The following is a 25,490-nucleotide window of genomic DNA, read 5'->3' as shown; positions in this document are numbered from 1 at the left end:
TAGATTGTTAGACTCTGTGCCTAATGAGGACAGGACTTCTATTTCATTTGTTCATTTCTGCTTAACATACTGAAATGAGTGAAGATGTCCTGTTCTCAGGAAATTTGTAATGTCAAAAAATAAATTGCCTTTCTCTTTGTCTTCCAGTCATTAGAATTCTAGGGGCTTTTGCTCTTTTAATGATAGTGCTCAGCCAGAGGAAAAGCAGAGATAAAGAATGGGTTTTCCTTGTTCCCTTCTATGCCCCTTCTCCACTCTCCCATTCCACATTTCCCTCTCTATCCCCAGTTCTTCCAGAGAAGCTAGGGCCCCGCTATGGAAGTCAAACATCTTTCAAGTAAACTCAAGATGCTTTAAGGCTTAGTAATATTGCACACTTTCCATTCCAAGAGATTCTACCTGGTTGTCTACTTAGGTGGTCTGCTGTGCTAAAGACCACAGAAGCTGTTGTATTTTTTTCCCTTCTAGCCAGTGGTCGTTAGTTTACGGTGAAAAACAAGATTATCACAAATCCTCCCTGTTGTAAATGATTTCATAACCATGCTGGCAGTTTTCAAGGCTCTATTTTAGTCATTTTCCCTCAGGACTGACTCAGCCAAATAAATGAGTGAGATTAACTTTATAAATCTTCTTGGAAACACGTGTACTGTCTTGCACATTTACCTGCTTCCTTGGGACTTAGAAATATTGCATCAAGGGAGAGAGAAAAGTGACTGATGAGAGGTTTCCCCAGCTTCTTAACAGGGAGGGAAGGTGGGGTGAGGCAGCACCCAGCAGAGATATTTCTCCAAGATAAACAGTTCAGCAAATATTTATGAAGCTGTGTTGCTATGTGTTAGGCACTATGCTAAGTTCTTTATTTTTTGTATGTTTTATTGATTACGCTGTTACAGTTGTCCCAATTTCTTTTCCCTTTGCTCCCCTCCTCCCAGTACCCCCCTCCTTCCAGCAATCCCACCCCCCCTTAGTTCATGTCCATGGGTCATGCATATAAGTTCTTTGACTTTACCTTTTCCTGTACTATATTTAACACCCCCCATCTATTCTGCACCCTCCTACTATGCTTCTTAATTCCTGCACCATTTCCCTCCTTGTCCCCTCTTCTCCCTCCCAGCTGACATACCTCCACACGCTCCTATGATTCTGTTCCTACTCTGGTTGCCTGCTTAGTTTGTTTTTGTTTTTATTTTTTAGATTCTGTTGTTGATGGTTGTGATTTTGTTGCCATTTTAATGTTTATAGTTTTGACCTTTTTCTTAAATAAGTCTTTTTAACATTTCATATAATAATGGCTTGGTGATGATGAACTCCTTTAGCTTTATGTTGTCTGGGAAGCACTTTATCTGCCCTTCCATTCCAAATGATAGCTTTGCTGGATAGAGTAGTCTTGGTTGTAGGTCCTTACATTGCTTCTGACTGTGATAGCCAGTGGGAGTTGGGGCAGAGGAAGAAACTCCTAGTCTCTCAGTGGAGGTGGCTTGTTTAGAATGGGAAGGGAGAGAAGTGCCTAGAAAAGGGGCAACTACAGGGTGAGCAGCACTGTTCCCTTTCAGACCCATCCCCCACATATAGGACCAAAACATGGTGAAATGGGTCACCAGCACTAACAAATACCTAAGGCTCCACACCTTACAATGTAACAGGTGCGACAGCTCTACTTAAGTCACAGAGGCAAACACAGAAAGCTGTCAAGATGAGGAAACAGAGAAGAATGGCCCATGGCAGGGAGGCGGGGCAAATCAAGGTTCCAGTGGGAGAACTGAGTGACAGGGAGATAACCAACCTAACAGACAAGGAGATAGTCAATTTAACAGATGCACAGTTCAAAGCACTGGTCATATAGATGCTCACAGGCTTGACAGAAAAGATTAAGCATGACAGGAAAGAAATGAAGGCTATAATAAGTGAAATGAAGGAAAATCCATATGCTGAGTTCTTTATAGTCATTATTTCAGTCAGTCTTCATAGCAACCTTATGCTTATTCCTGTTTTACAGATAAGAAAATGGAGGCTTAAACAGTTTTAGGAAGATGTGTGGGAAAAGTAGCATAGCAATGAATTACATACAGACTTACTGACTTTAAAACCCAAATACTTAGTCATGCCATGTTGTCCCATCTTCCACACATGAAGGACTGTGTATCCTGTAGGTGCTTGTTGAATGAATGAACATGTAAATGAGTCAGTTCTGCTCTACATGAGATCTCCTATCGTTTCAGTAAGCTCATTTCTGGACAGTTTCTTTAGGCCCTATTTAATTCTACCATTGTTGGTTCTTTCTGTCATGTTAGTTAGCACCTGGGTTTTGAGAAGTAGAGAGTCACATAGCTGGTCTCAGTGGAGATAGCAGATACATTCTTATTTGACACTCTGACATCCTTTTCCTCTCAAGCATTTGGAGGAGTTCCCGATTAGGTTTGTGGCCACTTTCTATAGCAGGCTTTGCATGGAGGCATGTAGCTTAGACATAAAGAACTCAAGGCCCATCGAATAAGATTGAGTCGACCTGGCTCCTCCTTGGCAGCCCTGCTGACAAGCAGGCTCTGTGGGAGCATGGAGCAATCCATACATGCTCATGTCTAACATAATTAGGAAACACTAAACTTCTGGGAGGCATTCGGGCTGTACAAGTAGAGCCTACTTATCTGACATCTCTTAGGTTGTCCTCACTTTCCTCCTTTCAGCTGCAAGCAGCATCCTTATAATTTAGGTGCTGGACAGAAAGGAATCTGATCTAATGTGAGCTTTCTTTCTAGAGTGTGATTGGAGTTGCAGTGCGTGCAGTGGGCCTCTGAGGACAGACTGCCTGCAGTGCATGGGTGGCTATGTTCTCCAGGATGGGGCATGTGTGGAGCAATGCGCCCCAACATTTTATCGTGACTCAGGCCTCTGCAAGAGTAAGTGTCTGGAGCTCCTGCTCTGTGCTCACACAAGCTTCAGCCTCCTCTGAGTTTACTGTTCTGAGAATGGGCCTGTGGCAAGTTTCCATTCTGGCTTTTCATCTCATTTCTGGTTTCTTTCCTAAGAACTTTTCTTTGGTATAATGAAAATCTCTCTCTCTCTTTTTTTCTTTCCAAAATATAACATTTCCTAAAATTTGAGGGTAGTTTAGGAATATTGGGGGTATATGGCCACAGAAACAGGTATGTTTGAGCCATTACTTCTGGATTTCCTTCAAAATTGATCAGATCTGTGCTCCAGATTATAAGGTCTATGCACTCTGGTCACTTGAGCACATGGAACGTCCACATTACTTCACCATCTATTTCCCACAACCCTCCATATATACCTTATATCTCAGTGTCACCTATCTTTGGCTCAGAACACCCTTCTGCCTCAATTTAACACCACAAATTTTTCAGACCCTGAAATGCCTACCCAAAGTACACAGACAACATTCTTGGGAGCATTCTGCGGAGACTTGGATAATTGACTGGGTGAGTCAGGAAAAGATAAACATCTCAGTGAAAGCACTTACAGAGAGCCAAGGACTAGTTAATAATAACAGTAATGGCTAATATCTGTTCATTTCTAGTTTGCCTAGTATTTTCCATGATTTACTTTGATCTTCACCCAGGGAGCTGGGTGGGACAGTATGTCCACTCCCATTTAATAGGAGAGAACACTGAGGCTCAGAGAAGTGGATTAACTAGTCCTGTTACCCAGCTGGTTAGTACAACAATCACAACCGGAAGCCTAGCTCCTTGACTCCGAGTCTGCTGCTTTGCCCAGCACACCAGTTTATATTGTTCATTGCTGTCTAACACTGCCTCACTGTGAGGACCAGGAAATCCATACACATTCCTGTTGACTTGACTTGTGTCTTTCAGGCTGTGGCAGCCACTGTCTTCAGTGCCAAGGTTTCCACAAGTGTACCCGCTGTGAGGAGCCATTTCTCCTCCTGGAAGCCCAGTGTGTCCAGGAATGTGGGAAGGGATACTTTGCAGATCATGCAAATCACAAATGCACAGGTAACTTGGAGGCCATACTGATCCTCCAGTCACCAAGGAGAATCGGAATTAGGGGTGGCATGAAAACCCAGGGCGCTTGGCCTAAGTAACTGATGACTTCCTATGCATGCTGCCAATTTCTGGTTAAATAGAATATAGACCAGTAACCAGTAATCGTCTTGCACAAAATCAATTTTGTTCATAATGGGCTTTGTGGAAATGAAGCCAGTATTTTATGGAATGTAAAGCTTATATTGAACTAAGGTGTAGTATCCACTAAAAGTGGATCAGCCCTGTTGACAAGAGCATAGGATTTTCAGTGTGTGGACTAAATAACCAGTGACCCTGATGTTGCCATAATATCCTCGAAGAGTAGGATTTCTGGGGATACTTAGTAAGATACATTGACCTTTTCTTATGAAACCAAAGTTAAGCTCAAAGTATTAATTGCCTTGTCCACTGAGTTATTAATGAGATTTCCTTAGTGTGTTCTCATCATTTCTGCCAAAACTTGGTGCTGTTTGCCCTATTTTAATGACTACCTGACATTTAATAGTAATGCCATTACCCAGGCATAGCATTTTATATTTCACCAAATTTCCTCCATCGGTATCATATCATTTAATATTCACAAATGGCCTGGTAAAATATAGTAGGCATTATGAATCCTGTTTTACAAGTGAAAAAAAAGAGGCTTAAGATTATTAACCAAGGCAATGTAAAATAAGATATTAAAGCCACGTTGTTTTATTCTACTCCATGGCCCTTTAAACTATACTCTGCTGCCTCTCTCTAACAAAATCTTAATTATAGAAGCAGAAAAATCAGGCAGTGAACAGTCAATTTATAGATTATTAACTTGACCCAAAGAAATAATCTATGGTCCTTTAAATAGATTGCTCTCTTCATGCATTTAAAATAATAATAATAATGTAAGAGTAGTAGTGATAGTTGTAGTGTGATGCAGTCCTTTTGTGTGGCAGGCACTGTTCTAGTCATGACATATTATAACACATGGAATCTTTCCAACAATTACTTGCATTAGGTGCTATTAGTTCCCCCATTTTTAAAACAAGAAAATTACACTAGAGATTGTGAAAAGAACTTGCTCAAAATTGGCAGCTGGTATGTCGTAAAGGAGGAATAGTACCATGAAAAGAACTACGATCTTAATCGCTATAAACTGCTTCTATTACAAGCCTATATGGTTAACTTTCTAAACAGACATTTTCAGGTCACAGTATATAAGGCATGAGAGCTCCTCCCTATTCACTTTTCTTCCGAGGGTAGATCAGCTCTCTATGAAATTCTTCAGGAAACTTGGAATTTTCTTTTGTCACAGTTGGCGACCATGTGTTGCTTGTGCCCTGGTTCTTCATTTCTTTTCCACTGGTGGCCCCAGCTGGGTGCTTGTGCCTTCCTTGTGCCTCATTTAGTGTGTCCTGCCTTCAACAGCCTGCCCTCAGGGGTGCTCACAGTGCAGCCACAGAAACCAGTGTCACCGCTGCAACCATGGGTTCTTTCTGAAGAGTGGCCTTTGTGTTTCCAGCTGTGTTCCTGGCTCCTCTCCCCACCCTTCTAACGAAACATGTGCCAGTAAGTACTTCTCCACAATGGTTGGGTGAATTCACCTGTAATTTCTACATGCAAAGGCTGAATTTTCACATGCAAATGACTCATGTGATGTAAAATGCGGGATTCCCATTCTGGGGAAAAACCCTGATGCTGCTAGAAAAAAGGAACTCTTTACAGAACATGAAAGATTGGGGAAACTCAACTTCTAAGATTTTTGGAGGAGAAAAAAAAGTAATCTGTACTTTAAAAGTCAACTGTCAGATTAGAAATTTGGCATAAAACTTAACGTATGTTCCTGAACTACATACAACTATGTTATGGAAAATTACATATATACTCATAGATATAATTTATTTATATTTATATGAACTTGTGGAGCTGATTCTGCAGTGGTGAATCCCTTATGCACACACTGGAGATAAATTATAAATAAATAATGAATAGTGTGAGGAACCTGCCCCATTAGGTTCACACATATGAAGTGAATGGATTTCAAGCCACATCGTTTGCCATTAAGAATAGGATAAGTTAAAGAGATGGAATTAGTCTTGTCCAACATATCAATAGACACTTTACCTTACCCTACAAAAAGAAGCAAACTTATATTCAGTCTTAATTTTGAACCTCAAAAAGTTTTATAGGTGAATAAAGCTTGGGAGTTCTGCTATAGCTGAGCATTCCTTGGCTTTTGGATAACTTTTATCGATAACAGTTATATTTTCCATTTCTGTATTTCTGATCTCTAAAGATATTAAGACTTCATATGAGAAAAAGTATCTTTGGCTTATTTTATTGGGATCCTTCTGGAAACCCCAAGTACTTGAGAATAAGCTTAGTCCTCTTGGGATATAATACAAGTCAATATTCAAATATGAATGTCACTTTCACTAGAGTAATCTTACAGTAGAAGTAGTCCCCCTGAAACTTGGCATTTCCTAACTGTCCTGTTTGACCTACATATGGAAGGAAACACTACCAATTCAAGTCCAGGAGACAGAATGGTCAAAAATCCTAATTCATCCATCAGATATTTCTTGCAGACAAAGACTGTAAAATTTTTAAACAAAATATATGTATTTCACATGAATTCTGAATATAAGCCATTGATAATCCTACTTCACTGTAGATTAACTAGTATTGTTCTAACGTTGGTATCATACACTTGCCTCTTTTTTTGCCCTTGGTGGGTCTGATTGTCAGACGTGACAGATACCTTAAGACAGGACTGTGGTTCTCAACCCTGGAGCTCTTTGGGATTACCCGGTAAAGTCACCGGGGTCCCACCCAGAACATGTAAATCAGGACCTCTGGTGGTGGAGCCCAAGTATCAGTATTGTTTAAAGATCCCTATGTGATTCTTTATCATTGTTCTTCTTGAAATATAATTCCCATATCATTAAATTCACCTTTTGATATACAATTCAGTGGTTTTTAGTTTATTCACAAAGTTATACAACCACCACCACTATTTAATTCCAGGACATTTTACTCACCATACACAGAAATCTGCTAACCATTAGGCATCTCTCCCCACTACCCCCTCACCACAGCCCCTGGCAACCACTGATCTACTTTCTGTCTCTATGAATTTGCCTATTCTAGACATTTCACCTTAATGGAGTCATACAATATGTGGACTTTTATGTCTGGCTTCTTTCACTTGGTCTAATGTTTTCAAGGCTCCTCCATGTTCTAACACATATCAATCAGTATGTTATTTCTTTTATGCTTAAATAATACTCAGCTGATGAACATTTGGGTTGTTTCCACTTATCAGCTATTATGAATAATGCTGCTATGAACAATTTGTGTACAAGTTTTTATATGGATACATGTTTTCAGTTATCTTTGATATATGCTTAAGAGTAAAATTGGTGGGTCATATGTTAGCTCTATATTTAATTATCTGAGGAACTGCCAGACTGTTTTCTCAAGTGGCTGCACTATTTTACATTCCTACCAGCAATGTATGAGGGTTCTAATTTCTCTGCATCCTCAGGAACAGATTTTATTGTCCTTCCTAGTGGGTGTGAGGTAATATCGCTTTGTGGTTTTAAGTCCCATTTCCCTGATTGTTAATATTAAGTACCTTTTTGTGTACTTATTGACCTTTATATCTTCTTTGGGGGAAATGCTTATTCAAATTCTTTGCCTATTTTAAAATTGGGTTACTTGTCTTTTACTGCATTGGAAGAGTTCTTTCTATATTCTGGACTCAAGTTCCTTTTCAGGAATATCTGATTTGCAAATATTTTATCCCATTCTGTGGGTTTCTTTTTCACTTTCTTGCTGGTATCCTTTGAAGCACAAAATTTTTTAATTTTAATGATGCTAAGTTATCTATTTTTTGTCACTTGTGCTTTTTGTGTTATATCTAAGAAAGCATTGCCTAATTCAAAATTACAAAGATTTACTCATTTTCTTCTAGTTTTATACTTTAATATATAAATTAAGATCCTAAGCTATTTTCATATATATCCAGGGTGAGAAGTACTGAATTAGAAGGAAACTTATGATGTACAGTAGCCTGGAGTCTTATCTGTGTAGCTCTGAATATACATTACAGGCCTCTTTAAACACACACACACACACACACACACACACACACACACTCACACACTCACACACTCACACACTTACACAGTGATTAGTGAATGACCAAGCCTGACCTTTGGATTTCTATGTTTTCCAGGCAAAATACACACTCCTGGTCTTCATGTGAATGGTTCTCTCACCCTTGCAATTGGTTCAGTGAAGCCACTGGATTTTTCCCTACTGAATGTCCAAGACCAGGATGGCAGGGTTGAAGACCTCCTGTTTCATGTCGTAAGCACTCCTACAAATGGTCAGCTAGTGCTCTCAAGGAACGGAAAAGAGGTTCAGCTTGACAAGGCTGGCCATTTTAGCTGGAAAGATGTGAACGACAAGAAAGTGCGTTTTGTGCACAGCAAAGAAAAACCCAGGTGACTCGGTGTTCTCCTGCTTTCCTCCTGCCCCCTTTCTATCAATGCTTTGCGCCTCTCTTCATCCCTCTCATCTCCCCCTTTCTCAACAGTTATCCCTTCTCTGCTGGGAAAGATCGATACTCCACAAATGCCAAATGCTTTCAGCTGCCTGTCATCATTTCACTGTAATTGCTCAGAGAGTACGCTTTTGTTAGGGGCTTTTTCATTTTATCACATAATTATGGGTAATTCTCTGATGTGACAGGAAAGTTCCTAGTACAATTACCCACTCTTTTGGCCCAGCAGAAACAAAACTAGTTATATACCCAGATGTTGCAGTTGCTTCTTCAACATTAGTGTAATATACTAGGAGTAGGGAGTGGCTAGAGGGTGGAGTACATACTTTTCAAGGTATTGTATGGGTCCTAGAATTTCAGAGTTGGAAGAAAACGAAGGGTCACAGTTAATTTTTTATTATTCACTTTCTGGGATTAATTGTGGTTAATTTTTAAGCCTGCTCCAGTTTTCCTCTGAGGCCTAGCACACTTCTGGCTGTCTCCCCACCCCAGCTGACATATGCTTCAGGAATGCAATCAAATGTGAACACTAACCCAAGCAAATATAGCCATGTAATTAGCAGAGTAAATCTACTAAACAGAAATCAGAGAATGCACCCCAAAGATTAGCCTGTTGGATTATCCTCCATCCTGCTCTGCTTCATTAGTGCAGATAATTCAGAGTAGACAGTATTTATAAACAAGGAGTTGATACCCAGGGAACAGTGATAAGGAAATAGTGACTATTGTCTACTGTCACCACTAAACTTGCAATTTTTTTTTTCAAGGATTGGGCCAGGACATAGGTGGGGAGAAAAGTAAATGGTACTTTCTCTGTTTGCAGTTCAGAGCTGCTGAGCCAATAACTTCAAAACCATCTTACAGGAATAAGAGCAACTAATGTTCACTGAGTGCTAACTATGAGCCAGGCACTTTTAAACACTTTACATGAATTCTGTATACTTATATTTTCAGTCTCCGGATAGAGAAACCAAGCCTTTGAGACTATAAGTAATCTTGCCCAAGGCCTTGCATCCTATGAACACAGAGCTGAGACTGCAACCCAAGGCTCTCTGATTCCATAGCCCATACCTTTAGCCACTATCATTTCTGCCTTCTTAATAATAGTAGGAATAATGGGTATGCTTCCATCCTGCAGGGGCATATACAAGTATTACTACAGACATAAAACTCTAGTGTTTTATGCCATAGAATCACTCTTCAAACTCAGTTCCCTCTCCTGCATTCATTTTGTTGCAAGTATAGTTAAGTGTTTGCATCACACACACACACACACACACACACACACACACCTGTAGTTTGTCTTGGGGTCACTTTCAAAATGTGTATAAAATACATAAAACTTCAAAGACAACCAAAGTGAGGCCTCTTGTCTACTTAACCTCTTTAATCTTACATCATTTCCTTGCAGAGTCACCTTTGCACCTCTAAATGGGACAAGAATGGTAACTATTTTTAGGGAATTTTTAGTTCTTTTTGAGGGTGCTCATTTAACATTGGATTTTCTTTATCTAAACATTTAAACAAAGAATGAGGAGAATAGTAAAAAAACAGGATTGGTAGAAATTCATGAAAAAAGAAAATGATGTATCTGAATAATATAAAAACAAAGGGACAACCTGCCACATAGGTTCGTGGTTTTGTTTTTCCCCATGTGAACATTGAGCATGATTCTTGAGGACTGGAATTTTTTAGGATTGAATTCCTCTGATATTGGAATGCTCCAATGGAGTCCAAGACAATTGTAAATATGATCATAGTAGCCATGATAAGCTGGCATTGCTGAGATGCTGAACACAGTTATTGGAACCTTGCTGCCAACAAAAATCACTTCTCTGGTAGGTTGGTAGTAAATACCCCTTTACTGTTTATGTTGTTGCTCCCATCAACTGCATTCTCTGGAAGTCTGGAGGTGGGGATGAAGAGGAACAGGACTTAAATGGGCCAGAACAATGAAGGGAAAGATAAAATTGGAGGGAATACAAGAAAACTTTTTTAAAAAAATCAGATTTTTTGAGGTACAGTTTCTATTTAACAAAGTTCCCTGTTTTAAAGTGTACTTTTCTATGAGTGTTAACAAATGTATACTGTCTTGCAGTTTTGAGGCCACAACCACACTCAAGATATAAAACAGTTATATCACCCCCCAAAATTCCTTTTACAATCATCAACCTTCCTCAGTCCCTGTCAACCACTGGTCTGTTTCTTACCATTGTAGTTTTGCATTTTCTGAAATGTCGTATGTATGGAATCATGTAGTATGTAATCTTGTGTTTCTGCCTTGTGCCATAATGCTTTTGAGATCCATCCACATTCTTTCATGTATCTGTAGTTAGTTCCAAGAATACCTTTTTTTTTTTTTTAAATATATTTTATTGATTATGCTGTTACAGTAGTTCCAATTTTTTCCCCTTTACTCCCCTCCACCCAGTATCTCCCTCCCCCAGCATCCCCCCCCAAGTCCATACCCATGGTTCGTAAAAAATAACTATCCCTCCCTCTCAGATATTAAGACCCTTTGTAATCTTGTAAAGGACAATGGGAGAAGGTCTCAAGCTCCTCTAGCTGCTTCAAGCTGGACATGGTCGTCGTCCTACCTACCCTTGGGTCCAGAAATCCCTAATAAGAGTGGGGGTGTGGAGGGGAGGGTGGCCTTCCCACATGGGGAAGGATCATGCAGACTCCAAGTCAGTTGGCTGTCTCCGGACAACGGCGTGCTTGGTTTAGCAGGCTGGCATCCTTGTTGTGTTCTGGGGGCAACAGATTTGGCAAAAAGGGTTAAAAAGCATCATTCAATCCATAACTACTAGGTGGCAAAAGGCAGGGATTAATTTTTCAATGTTCCACATGAGGAGAAAAAAAAAAAAAAAAAAAAAAGGGCTTCTTTGGAGGAAGGTGTGCTAGGCACATCTCTCCTGTCCAAAACCCTTTTGCCCATTTTATTTAGTTTGGGCTGAGGGAAATAATTTATGTTTCCCCCCTCTCAGACCTCTGGGCCCTTTCTGTCCAAGCCATTAGGATAGAAAAGAGAATTCAGTTTTAAAGTGAAGCCCACAGACCACCCCATTCTTCACCAACTCAGCCATTTAGTTCAGCCAAACTGTTGAGTCTCCGGAGGCAGCGCTGCAGAGAGGATTAAGTGAGGCTTATGCGTACAGACAATCACTCAGGTAATGCGGTCATAGGCTTATGCCCTTTGAAAACAGAAAACACATGTTAATTTATGTAACATAACCAACAAAAAAGTCTCTAAATCTGTAAGACTGTCTTATTGGGAAGACATACAGTTGCAAGGCACTTGACATTCTACTTGCCTGCAACTTGAATCTCTTTGGTGATATCACAGATATGGTTTAATTTTCAAGTGAAACCATTTTTTAAATGAGAAGAAACTTTTAAGACGGTTAGCTGCCCTACTTTACAGTCTGCCACTGATCATTGTGATTTTCCTTGGATACTGATTTTTCTCCCTAAGATTACTCTCCTTGTCTTTAAAGGGACTACATTAAGTCCATTTTTAATTTATCCTGTTCATTTGCATAAGCATAACAAGAGCAGCAAATGATCACTTATGATCTTTAGTTCTGTTTTGCTGGAACTTACCCAAGGAACATTTAGGGTGGCCCTCAGTCTGCTCTTCAGTGCACAGAAGCTGGGCCACATACCTGGCATTCATCCTTGCCTGTACACACCTGTCCTTTCCAAGTCTTTCTGGTTTTCCATTGTGCCTTAAGGTCCCTTCTAGCCATCTTTCAGGAAAACAACCTTCGTTCCTTCCCTGGAGAGATTGCTGTGGACCGCACAACCAACCATGGCAGCAGGCCTTTTATTTCGCGGGCTTTTATTACCTTTGAAAGTCATTCCCAGTTCCTTAGGGCTTTTTGGTAACAACATGAGCCCAAGCATGTCTCCTTTAGGCTTGACATTCCAGTCAAAGGCTTGTTCAGAAAAAGGAACCTCTATTAACAACTGGTCTTATTAGGTCCATGCAAAGAAACTTAAGTCATTACTTACTTGTTTAGAATGCCAAACTCTGGAGAGATCAAAAAGGGAGAAAAATATACAACGTGAAGGAAAATCTTTGTCCTAATATTCACTGAACTGGCATTTCCATTCTTCATATTTTCATTTTCCCCCACTAAAAAAAATTTTTTTGTTTGTTTTTCCATTACAGTTGTCTCTCTTTTTTTTTTTTTTCCCCTCTTGCTTCCCTGTATCCTGCCCCTCCCTTCCCCCACATTCAGTCCCCACTCAGTTGCCCATGTCTGTGGGTCATTTATACATGTTCTTTGATTTTACACTTCCCCTTCTTACCCCCTTTTCTCCCTCCCCCCTCCCCCCTTGTTACTGTTAGTCTACTCCTTGTTTACATACCTCTGGTTCAATTTTGCTCATTTGTTTGTGTTGTTCATTAGTTTCCTGTAATAGGTGACAGCATAACGTATTTTTCTTTCGTTGCCTGGCTTATTTCGCTAAGCATAATTCTCTCTAGTTCCATCCATGTTGTTGGAAATGGTAGAAGTTCCTTCTTTCTTTCTGCTACATAGAACTCCATTGTGTAAATGTACCACAGTTTTTTGATCCACTCATCTACAGATGGGCATTTAGGTTGTTTCCAGCACTTGGCTATTGTAAATAGTGCTGCTATGAACATTGGAGTGCATAGGTTCTTTTGAATTGGTGTTTCAGGATTTTTCGGATATAATCCCAGTAATGGAATTGCTGGTTCAAAAGGCAGTTCCATTTTTAGTTTTTTGAGGAAATTCCAAACTGTTTTCCATAGTGGCTGCACCAGTCTGCATTCCCACCAGCAATGCACCAGGGTTCCCGTTTCTCCGCATCCTCTCCAGCACAAGTTGTTTGTTGATTTGTTGATTATGGCCATTCTGACTGGTGTGAGGTGGTATCTCATTGTGGTTTTTATTTGCATCTCTCTGATGGCTAGTGATGTTGAGCATATTTTCATATGTCTATGGGCCCTCTGTATGTCTTCTTTGGAGAAGTGTTTGTTCAGGTCCTTTGCCCATTTTTTAATTGGGTTGTCTGTCTTCTTGGTGTTGAGTCGTATGAGTTCTTTATATGTTTTGGAGATCAATCCCTTGTCTGAGATGTCATTGGCGAATATATTTTCCCATATGGTTGGTTTCCTTTGCATCTTGCTGATGTTTTCTTTAGCTGAGCAGAAACTTTTTAGTTTGATGTAGTCCCATTTGTTTATTCTTTCCTTTATTTCCCTTGCCTTAGGAGATATATCAGTGAAAATGTTGCTACGTGGGATATCTGAAATTTTCCTGCCTATTTTTTCCTCTAGGACTTTTATGGTATCACGGCTTACATTTAAGTCTTTGATCCATTTTGAGTTTATTCTGGTGTATGGTGTAAGTTGGTGGTCTAGTTTCATTTTTTTGCATGTCCCTGTCCAGTTCTCCCAACACCATTTGTTGAAGAGGCTCTTTTCACTCCATTTGATGTTCTTTCCCCCTTTGTCAAATATTAGTTGACCATATGAACCTGGGTTTATTTCTGGGCTCTCTATTCTGTTCCATTGATCTATATGTCTGTTTTTATGCCAGTACCAGACTGTTTTGATTACCGTGGCCTTGTAGTATAGTTTGATATCAGGTATTGTGATTCCTCCTACTGTGTTCTTCTTCCTCAAAATTGCTGTGGCTATTCGGGCTCTTTTTTGGTTCCATATAAATTTTTGAAGTATTTGTTCTAGGTCTGTGAAATATGTTGCTGGTATTTTAATAGGGATTGCATTGAATCTATAAATTGCTTTGGGTAGTATGGACATTTTAATGATGTTGATTCTTCCCATCCATGAGCATGGTATATACTTCCATTTATTTGTATCTTCTTTAATTTCTTTCTTCAATGTTATGTAGTTTTCTGAGTACAGGTCTTTTACCTCCTTGGTTAAGTTTATTCCTAGGTATTTTATTTTTCTTGTTGCTATGGTAAATTGAATTTTTCTTTCAGTTTCTATCTCTGAGTTTTTATTGTTGGTGTATAAAAATGCCTTTGATTTCTTAATATTGACTTTGTATCCTGCTATTTTGCCGAATTCACTTATTAGGTCGAGTAGTTTTTTTGTGGAGTCTATAGGGTTTTCTATGTACACTATCATGTCATCTGCAAATAATGACAGTTTTACTTCCTCTTTTCCAATTTGGATGCCTTTTATTTCTCTTTCTTGTCTGATTGCGGTGGCTAGAACTTCCAAGACTATGTTGAATAGGAGTGGGGAGAGCGGACATCCTTGTCTTGTTCCTGATCTCAGGGGGAATGCTCTCAGTTTTTGCCCATTGAGTATGATGTTGGCTTCAGGTTTCTCATATATGGCCTTTATTATGTTGAGGTATGCTCCCTCTATTCCCATTTTGCTGAGAGTTTTTATCATAAATGGGTGTTGTACTTTATCAAATGCTTTTTCTGCATCTATTGATATTATCATGTGGTTTTTGTCTTTCATTTTGTTTATGTGGTGTATTACGTTTATTGATTTACGAATGTTAAACCATCCTTGCATCCCTGGGATGAATCCTACTTGATCGTGGTGTATGATCTTTCTAATGTGTTGCTGGATCCGGTTTGCCAATATTTTGTTGAGGATTTTAGCATCTATGTTCATCAGCGATATTGGCCTGTAGTTTTCTTTCTTTGTTGTGTCTTGACCTGGTTTTGGAATTAGGGTTATACTGGCTTCATAGAATGAGTTTGGCAGTCTTCCCTCTTCTTGTATCTTTTGGAATAGTCTGAGAAGGATAGGAGTTAGTTCTTTCCTAAATGTTTTGTAGAATTCACTTGTGAAGCCATCCGGTCCAGGGCTTTTGTGTGCTGGGAGTTTTTTGATTACTGCTTCAATTTCACTAGCTGTTATTGGTCTATTCAGACTTTCTGCTTCTTCTTGATTCAGTTTGGGAAGACTATAGGTTTCCAGGAATCTGTCCATTTCCTCTAGGTTGTCAAATTTCTTGCCATACAGTTGTTCATAATAATTTCTTATAATCCTTTGTATTTCTGTGGTATCAGTTGTGATTTCTCCTCTTTCATTTCTGATTTTATTTATTTGGGTCCTCTCTCTTTTTTTCTTGATGAGCCTGCTTAAAGGCTTGTCAATTTTGTTTATTTTTTCAAAGAACCAGCTCCTACTTTTTTTGATCTTTTGAATTGTTAGTTTAGACTCTATGTCATTTAATTCTGCTCTGATCTTGATGATTTCCTTCCTTCTACTTGATCTGGGCTTTGCTTGTTGTTCTTCCTCTAGATCTTGTAGCTGTAGGGTTAAATTTTTTATTAGAGATTCTTCTAGCTTTTTTAGGTAGGCCTGTATTGCTATGAACTTTCCTCTTAGGACTGCTTTCGCTGTATCCCATAGGTTTTGGGTTGTTGTGTGTTCATTATCATTAGTTTCCAGAAACTTTTTGATTTCTTCCTTGATGTCATTGTTAACCCATTCATTATTTAATAGCATGTTATTCATTCTCCATGAGTTTGAATGTTTTTGAGTTTTTTCCTTGAGGTTGATTTCCAATTTTAAGCCATTGTGATCTGAGAAGATGCTTGATATAATTTCAATTTTCTTGAATTTGTTAAGGCTTGTTTTGTGTCCTACCATGTGGTCTATCTTTGAAAATGTTCCATGTGCACTTGAGAAGTATGTATATTTTGCTTCTTTGGGGTGAAAACTTCTATATATATCGACTAAGTCCATTTGATCTAGAGTGTTGTTCAGTGCCTCCATATCTTTGGTGTTTCTTTGCTTCGAAGATCTGTCCATTGTTGACAATGGGGTGTTAAAGTCCCCTACTATGAGTGTGTTGTTGTCTATATCTTTCTTGGAGTCTTTCAAAAGTTTCCTTACATATTTGGGTGCTCCTAAGTTTGGTGCATATATATTTATAAGGGTTATATCTTCTTGATGGATTTTTCCCTTAAGTATTATGAAATGCCCTTCTTTGTCTCTTTTTATGGACTTTGCTGTGAAATCTGTTTTGTCTGATATAAGTATTGCTACCCCGGCTTTTTTTTCATGTCCATTTGCTTGGAATACATTTTTCCATCCCTTTACTTTCAGTCTGTGTAGATCTTTTGTTCTAAGGTGGGTCTCTTGTAGACAGCATATATGTGGGTCATTCTTTCTAATCCATTCAGCTACCCTATGTCTTTTAATTGGAGCATTTAATCCATTTACATTTAAGGTTATTACCGATAAGTACTTATTCATTGTCATTTTTCCCCTTTGTACTCGTGTTCTTCTCTGTCTCTCTCTGTTTCTTTATCTTCTTAGAGCAGACCTTTTAGCATCTCTTGCATTGCTGGTTTGGTGGAGATGTATTCTTTTAGCCTTCTTTTGTCTTGGAAGCTCCTTATTTCACCCTCCATTTTGAATGAGAGCTTTGCTGGGTATAGTATTCTAGGTTGTAGGCCTTTGTTTTTCATTGCTTGGAATACCTTTTTCCATTCCCTTCTGGCTTGTAGTGTTTCTGCTGAGAAATCTGATGATAGCCTTATTGGAGTACCCTTGTATGTTATTAGTTGTTTTTCTCTTGCTGCTTTTAGGATCCTCTCTTTGTCTTTGAATGTTGCCATTTTAATTATGATGTGTCTTGAGGTGGGCCTGTTGGGGTTCAACTTCATTGGGACCCTCTGTGCTTCCTGGACTTGCGTGACTCTTTCTCTCGTCATGTTAGGAAAGTTTTCTGTCATTAGTTTTTCAAAGAGGTTTTCTATCCCTTGCTCTTCTTCTTCTCCTTCTGGAATTCCTATGATACGGATATTATTACGTTTCATGTTGTCCTGCAGCTGTCTTAGAACCTCTTCAGTCTTGTTCAGTCTTTTTTCATTTTGTTGCATTGTCTGGGAGTTTTTGTGTAGGTTGTCCTCCAGCTCGCTGATCCGATCTTCTGCTTCCTCTAGCCTGCTTTTAATTCCTTCTACTGTGTTCTTCAATTCAGAGATCGTATTTTTCATTTCCTCCTGGCTCTTATTGAAAGCTTCTATGTCCTTTTTCATGCTCACGTAATTTTCTGTGAGTTCCTTGTAGTTTTTCTGGAGTTCTTTGAAGTTTCCGCTGAGCTCATTCAGCTTCTCCATAATCCATGTTTTGAATTCCATATCTGATAGTTCGCTCCCCTCTATTTCATTTAGCACTCTTTCTGGGGATTCTACCTTTCCTTTTGATGGGAGGTTGTTTCTCTGTCTCCCCATTTTTTTGACTCCTATTGTTTGTTGGTGCTTCTTGGAATGATCTGCACTTCCTGGATCTGCCTCTGGTGGCGTCAGATCATGTACCAGTCTGGCCCTAGGCAGCCTGTTGGAGACTTCCAGGGATCTACTGCTGTTGTCTGTCTTCTTTGATTGTTAATCTATTCAATCTGTGATTAGCTGTCAGGCTTAAGAACTGTGGGTGTGGCAGCTTAATTCCTGTAGGCAGGGCTTTTGCTTCCCCTCAGGCTGACGCCACTTGGAGGGGAATGGTCTACCCGCAGTACTGGGGATGAGTCAGCACTGGGACCCAGTCAGCTGCTCCTCCAGGTCTCCCCTCAAAGCCACCGTGCCAAATTCTCCCCAAGTGTCTCCAGTCCTCTCTGCCTTCCCTCTGCTTGAGCCCAGGGTAAGTGGTGGCCAAAATATTTTCGTATGTGATCCACTTAAGAGCTCTTTTTCTCCTGCTGTTTCTCTCCGGCTAGCAAGAAAGCCTGTGGCTTTTCGCTTTTCACAGCTGATACTATTTTACTTTCCACTCTGTCACTGTAGGCTGGGAAGCCCAGCTGGGGGTTTAGACCCTGCCCTTCTCAGGGGGAATCCCCGGCTGCTGAGCTGTTTCTCAGTCCCTTCAGCAGCCACCCGTGTGAGCCCAGCCAGCCCTTCTGCGTCTCCGCACTCCCTACCGGTCACGTTGTGATGTAGCGGCCTTTTCTGTCTCTCCGTGGTTATAAGACTTCTTTCCAGCTAGTGTTCCGTTGGTTATTCCAGATGATTTCTCCAAAATTAAGTTGTAAATCCAGACTGGTCCTGGGAGGAGGTTAGTGTAGCTTCCACTTACTCCTCCGCCATCTTGGATCCCCCCCAAGAATACCTTTTAAGGAACTTTTAAAACAGTGGTCCCTATCATAGACCAGAATTCAAACCCTCTCATAATGTATTAATCACAAAGAGTAGCCTTATTTTGTTTTCTTAATTAGGAGTCTTTGGTTGCAAGTAATGGAAGTCAATTTGAATTAGATTAAAGAAAATAGTAAGATTTGTTGTAACATTGCAGGTATGGCTCACATCTCAAAAACATCAAGGGCAGCTGGGCTCCAGGGCAAGCCTGGAAGCTAGAACCGGAAACAGGAAGCGGGACTCACTTTCTCGTCTCTGTGTCTTGGCTCATAGGTTTCATTGACCTGGTTTCCTCCACATTCTCATAGACACTATAGATTATGGTTTCCCAATAGTCAATAATCAGACATCCTTCCCTAATCAAGTCCACATTAAGTGTTGCATGTGTGTGGCTGGAGGGGGTGGATAGGTAGATTCATGTAATAAAAGCATTGCAAACGTTATTTGGGACCCATTCACATGAATTGGGTAGGGCTTGGGGAGAGGGTTTGCAGGGAAGAGGGATTCATTGAGAACTGTTCAAAGGTCATAATCTTTGAAACTTTTTTTTGAAAAAGGTTCCTTTTTCATTGTTCAATTTTACCACTAGCCTACAATATATTAGTAACCTTTCTTGGCCCCAAAACTGATATTCAACCCTTTTATATTTAACTTAGAAAAAGAGAAAAAAACGTTCACATAACTTTTAATGAGATCTAAGAACACACAATAGTTTTACCTGAATCTCACTAGGTTTATCTTTATCTGATCATTTTTATTTATAGAATGAATGTCACATTACTATAATGGTTTGATACAAATTCTTCCATGTACATTACCTGAAAATATTTTTAATTCTTGTTTTTCTAAAGACTAATTTAATGATTATATTTATCATTTCTTTTGGGGGGACTTCTTTTAGGAAAGGTTACTTTTCCCTGAAAATTAGTGACCAGCAGTTCTTCTCCGAGCCGCAGCTGATCAACATACAAGCATTTTCTACACAGGTAATAAAAATGCCATGCTATTAATAATGTTACATGCCAATCAAGTTTTCTTGTAGTTGTTGAAAAAATGATTAAGCTGAATTAATCTTGACTTAGTTTCCTTATGGAATAATTTTTTAGAGTTGCAGACAATAACAACAGCAACAACAATTACTAATACATCTATAGTACTCTTTGTAGTGTTCCTCATTTAAACCTCATATCATCCCTATGAGGTATTATTATCCCCAATTTACAGATGAGGACTCTAAGTCACAAGGAGGTTAAATAACTTGTGTATGGTGATACAGCTAAACAATAGAGAGAGCCAAGATTTGTGTTCAGTAAATCTGAATACACATTCTGTGTTCTTGACCATTGCATTATGGTGCCCTATTTTGCTATACTGAGTCCAAAAATTAGCCCATTAGAGTAATTTGAGGTGTTCTAGTTCTTAAGACTTTCCTTACTCTTAGATTAACAAGTTTGTTTTGTCTAAATGTTTCTCTCCCATGGATGTGGAATTATGTGGAGTACTTTTGCCTATCTATCATGCAACTATACTGCATTTATCTTAGTTGGCAGTAGTTAGAGGAACTTATTAAGGATATACTTAAATGTTGTGCCATTGTGGTCATCAGCCAAGCACTGATGTGAGGAAATCATAGTAGATGTTGTAAAACTCATTGTGGTGGTTCTTCTAGTCTCATTACTCATCTTTGTCAAGTTGTACTTATGTATGCAGAATATATATAGTGGTAGAAATGCTGAATAATTGGGCTTGAGGGATTAAATAGTTGAAATGTGCAAAGAGAGTAGGAAAATAGATATATTCTTAAGTTGTGGACAGCAAGAGAATGGGACATCATCATGGGGAGCCAACGCAATCTAAATATCCAGATCTCAGTAGTGTGTTAGTCAAGATTCTAGGAAGGACATGAGGTCGTTGCTTTTAAATTGGTATTTTTATATTTTTGGTCCAAAAATGAAAAGACCATGGACAGTGGATAACATAGACTTGAACCAGAAATTGCTCTCAAATGGTATGAAGATCCCAGCTCAACTCTTCTTGATGGTATTCTCACTTTCAGGATGACTGAAGTTGAGGAATAATTAGAAATTGATCCTAAATTAATTTGATCTAAGGGTTGGGCTAAGAGTGTGAATTTTGTTTTAATTGTAGTTAAAATATATGGGTCAGAGGGAGATATAAAGCTTTAGGACTTACTGGCTTAAGTGTTTTTCAGTACTTACACTCAGAAGTTTTATTTGCTCTTTTGTTTGTGTAATATAGTTACTCTAAACAGGTGAATAAAAGGCCTAGTGTAGATATCAGTAAGTGGCTGTCTCATTGAAATGGTGAGTTCCCATAGTTTCTGGTTTTTGTTTTCCCAATATTAAGTATGTAGATAGTAAGGACACACTTTTATTTTATTTATGGGAAACCTTTATCATTTTAACTTTTCAAAAATGGAATTTTAGAGATGAACTTTTACTTACTGTTGTTCCTTTACACTTCTGCAATATTTCAATATGGTCTTAAGGCTCCCTGGGATTTTCTCATTTGAGTTAATTCAATCTTTTCTATTTATGGGTTTTGACATCACCTTTGACCTCTATTTTTGGAATCTGAGGGGCCTTTCATTCCCATGTGTAGAATCACAGCTTTTGAATTTTCACTTGGGAATTCTAAGTAGCAATTTATGTGATTATTATAATGATACACTAGTTAGAGTCCTGGCTGGTTTGGCTCAGTGGATTGAGCATCGGCCTGCGAGCTAAGTGTCGCTGGTTCGATCTTCCAGTCAGGGCACATCAGAGAAGGAAAACTCTGACTCCAAAAAACCTCCGCTGCCTTGCGGCATACCTCTTCAGGGGAAAGGCTAAGGGAGTAAACCCCGACAGAAAATCCGGAGCCGGAGTCCCTAAGGCGGTTTGACGTTGTAGTCAACACCGGCAACTCCTGCGGCGCACCTGAAGCCAAGCTGTATTGACTCCGTCTTTCCCTTGGACCCTTCAGCTGCGAAGAGAGGGGGGGTCTGCTGCATGGGCAACAGCAGACCCTCCATATCACCCTGCCCAGGCTCTGTAGCTTCAGCTTCACTGGAGAGGACACTCCAGCGTCATCGCAAGATGTCGATTCAACACGGGAGGAGACAGATACCGTGTCACTCCCGAGTCGGACTGCACAGCCATTCTCGGCGGTGCAGATAGACTCTTAAGAAGCTACACCATCGTCTCTCGAGACGGACGGCTGCCGATACGATACACTAGTTAGGCATTACTTTAATAGATATAGAAATCTCCAGAAGGCCAGGAGGGCTAGTTTTAAAAGAAAACCATTTGGATTACAGAAGGCAATGTGCTGAGAAAAGTCCTAGATGGTTCAACTTCAAACGATGTGAAAAACAAAGATACTGGGGTTTTTTGGGTTTTGGCCTTCATTTTTTGTGTGAGATTTTTTCTCTTATGGTTCATTAACTTTGATTTTCATGCAAAAACATTTTATCTGCTTACTGAAGTCGGTGAGAGGAAACCTCATAATCCTAAGGAAAACATATTAAATTTTGCTATTAAGCAGTGCCACATGAGTTAACCAGGTGGTTGCCTTACTCAGACCATGATCTTATCAGGCTTTATAACCTGAGCTGGGGTGGGTCCCTTCAAGATATGAATGAGACAGCTTAAAGAAAATTACTGGGAGGGACCAGAAATAGCATGCATTCAGAATGCAAAAGTACCTTACTCAGAGTCAGCATGCTGCAACATGGCTTGGAATGAAGTGCTCAACTCCCAACACAAATACAAAAATTCCATATGTCTTATTAGTCTTTCTTGGATGCCTACAACGGATTGGGTTGCCTGACACTGAGCTGATCACGGTTACAGTGCAGGGCATGTAGGATAAATCAAGACAACAGAGATTTCAAAGATGTAGAAGCAAGAAGCTCTCCTTGATTGCCTCTGATGGATATTGTAGTTTTGAAGTGGCTTGAGAAACCTCCAACACCAGAGAGGTGAAGTAACCTCACTTGCCACAATTACTATGACTGACCATACCTTTGACAAATATTTTTAATATGCAATAGCTTAGCACTTTGCAAGAACCTCTAGAGTTCTGTAAAAAGCATCAAAATAACAATTAGGTTGCACACAACTGGTTTCTAGCCCACTCAGTTGTCTTCTTTTTCTGCTAAATGGCTTCTTTTCTCCTCTTTCCCTTCAATACACAGCCCCCCTATGTGCTGAGAAATGAGGCCCTCCACATTATCAGAGGAGAGAGGGGAACCATCACCACCCAGCTGCTTGACATCCGAGATGACGACAATCCACAGGATGTGGTAGTCGAAGTGCTGGATCTTCCACTTCATGGTCAATTGCTTCAAACACTTCAGTCCCCTGCAACCCCTGTCTATCAGTTCCGGCTGGATGGACTCTCCAGGGGCCTTCTCCACTATGCTCATGATGGCCTGGATAGCACATCCGATGTTGTAGTCTTGCAGGCCAGTGATGGACACTCCTTCCAAAATATACTATTTCATGTGAAAATTGTGCCCAAGGTAGGTGTCATTCCCAGAGCTATAATTTCCTTGCTCCTAGATGTCAAGTTTTGTTGATGATACTACTTTTCAATTTCATAAACACACGAGTGGCAATTTATTTAAATATTTATGAAGCACGTATTATGGAGATACATAGGACATTCAGAGATTAGGAGAACACATTACCCAGTCCTAGGGATAATATATACTTCGTTAGGAGCACCTTTGATCTGAAAGACCTGGTCCCATGTTCTCTACAGAAGGTAAGCTTCTGAATCTTTACATTTACTTGCTTTCATAACAAAAGCCTCCTTGTCCATGGATCTTTTTTTTTTTTTTTTTTTTTTTTTAAGTATATTTTATTGATTATATTGTTACAATAGTTCCAATTTTTTTTCTCCTTTGCTCCCCTCCGCCCAGCACCCCCCTTCCCCAACAATCCCCTCTCCAAGTCCATGCCCATGGGTCGTACATACAAGCTCTCCCGCCTCACCCTTTCATATATTCTTCTTCTTCTTCTTTTTTTATTTTTTTATTTTTTATAATTAATTAATTAATTAGTTAAATATTTTAACAATAAAAAATAACAATTCCTCCCTCTCAGACTTAAGACCCTTTACAATCTTATAAAGGACAATGGATGAAGGTCTCGAGCTCCTCTAGCTGCTTCAAGCTGGACATGGTCGTCGTCCTACCTACCCGTGGGTCAAGAAATCCCTAATAAGAGTGGGGATGTGGAGGGGAGGGTGGCCTTCCCACAAGGGGAAGGATCGTGCAGACTCCAGGTTGGTTGGCTGTCTCTGGACAACGGCATGCTTGGTTTGACAGGCTGGCATCCTTGTTGTATTCTGGGGGCAACAGGGTTAAAGGACATCATTTAATCCGTAACCACTAGATGACAAAAGACAGGTATTAATTTTTCAATGTCCCACATTAGGGAAAAGAAGGGCTTCTTTGGAGGAAGGTGTGCCAGGTACATCTCACCTGTCCAAAACCCTTTTGCCCATTATACTTATTTTGGACTGAGGGAAATATTTTAGGTTTCCCCCATCTCAGGCCTCTGGGCTTTTTCTGTCCAAGCCATTAGGATAGAAAAGAGAAACCAGTTTTAAAGTGAAGCCCACAGACCACCCCGTTCTTCACCAACCCAGCCACTTAGTTCAGCCAAACCATTGAGTCTCAGGAGGCAGCAATGCAGACAGGATTAAGTGAGGCCTATGCATACAGATAATCACTCAGGTAATGAGATTGTAGGCTTATGCCCTTTGAAAACAGAAAACACATGTTAATTTATGTAACATAACCCACATACAAGTCTCTAAATCTGTAGGACTGTCTTATCTGAAGGAAAATCCTTGTCCTTCTAATATTCACTGAACTTGCATTTCTATTCTTTATATTTTTATTCCCCCCCCACTAAAAAATTTTCTGTTTGTTTGTTTTTCCACTACAGTTGTCTCACTTTTTTTTCCCCCTCTTGCTTCCCTGCACCCTGCCCCCCCCCCACAGTCAGTCCCCACCCAGTTGTCCATGTCCATGGGTCATTCATACATGTTCTTTGACTAGACCCTTCCCCTTCTTACCCCTTCTCTCCCTCCCATCTCCCCCTTTGTTACTGTTAGTTTATTCCTTGTTTACATACCTCTGGTTCAATTTTGCTCATTTGTTTGTGTTGTTCATTAGTTTCCTGTAACAGGTGACAGCATAAGGTAATTTTCTTTTGTTGCCTGGCTTATTTCGCTAAGCATAATTCTCTCTAGTTCCAATCATGTTGTTGCAAATGGTAGAAGTTCCTTCTTTCTTTCAGTACTTATTCATTGTCATTTTCCCCCTTTGTACTCGTGTTCCTCTCTGTCTCTCTGTTTCTTCATCTTCTTAAAGCAGACCCTTTAGCGTCTCTTGCAATGCTGGTTTGGTGGAGATGTATTCTTTTAGCCTTCTTTTGTCTTGGAAACTCCTTATTTCACCTTCCATTTTGAATGAAAGCCTTGCTGGGTAGAGTATTCTTGGTTGTAGGCCTTTGTTTTTCATTGCTTGGAATATTTTTTGCCATTCCCTTCTGGCTTGTAGTGTTTCTGCTGAGAAATCTGATGATAGCCTTATTGGAGCTCCCTTGTATGTTATTAGTTGTTTCTCTCTTGCTGCTTTTAGGATTCTCTCTTTGTCTTTGAATGTGGGCATTTTAATTATGATGTGTCTTGAAGTGGGCCTGTTGGGGTTCATCTTCATTGGGACCCTCTGTGCTTCCTGGACTTGCGTGACTCTTTCTCTCGTCATGTTAGGAAAGTTTTCTGTCATTAGTTTTTCAAAGAGGTTTTCTATCCCT

General features: G+C 39.7%; 1 protein-coding gene across 1 annotated transcript in view; it reads left to right on the top strand.

Annotated features, from left to right (window-relative positions):
• Positions 1-25,490, top strand: part of FRAS1 (Fraser extracellular matrix complex subunit 1) — a 461,942-nt gene that overhangs the window by 288,826 nt on the left and 147,626 nt on the right. Inside the window, exons 24-29 of the mRNA XM_090266724.1 lie at positions 2,757-2,897; positions 3,831-3,971; positions 5,406-5,546; positions 8,218-8,488; positions 19,559-19,643; positions 22,856-23,182. Coding sequence (XP_090122850.1) covers positions 2,757-2,897; positions 3,831-3,971; positions 5,406-5,546; positions 8,218-8,488; positions 19,559-19,643; positions 22,856-23,182 — 1,106 coding nt within the window. The remainder of the gene's footprint in view (positions 1-2,756; positions 2,898-3,830; positions 3,972-5,405; positions 5,547-8,217; positions 8,489-19,558; positions 19,644-22,855; positions 23,183-25,490) is intronic.

Source organism: Furipterus horrens, unplaced genomic scaffold (assembly GCF_987537825.1).
Source record: "Furipterus horrens unplaced genomic scaffold, mFurHor1.1.pri manual_scaffold_2, whole genome shotgun sequence".
Classification (NCBI taxonomy): domain Eukaryota; kingdom Metazoa; phylum Chordata; class Mammalia; order Chiroptera; family Furipteridae; genus Furipterus; species Furipterus horrens.
The sequence above is the reverse complement of the archived record's forward strand: the minus strand, read 5'-3'. Positions and strand labels throughout refer to the sequence as shown.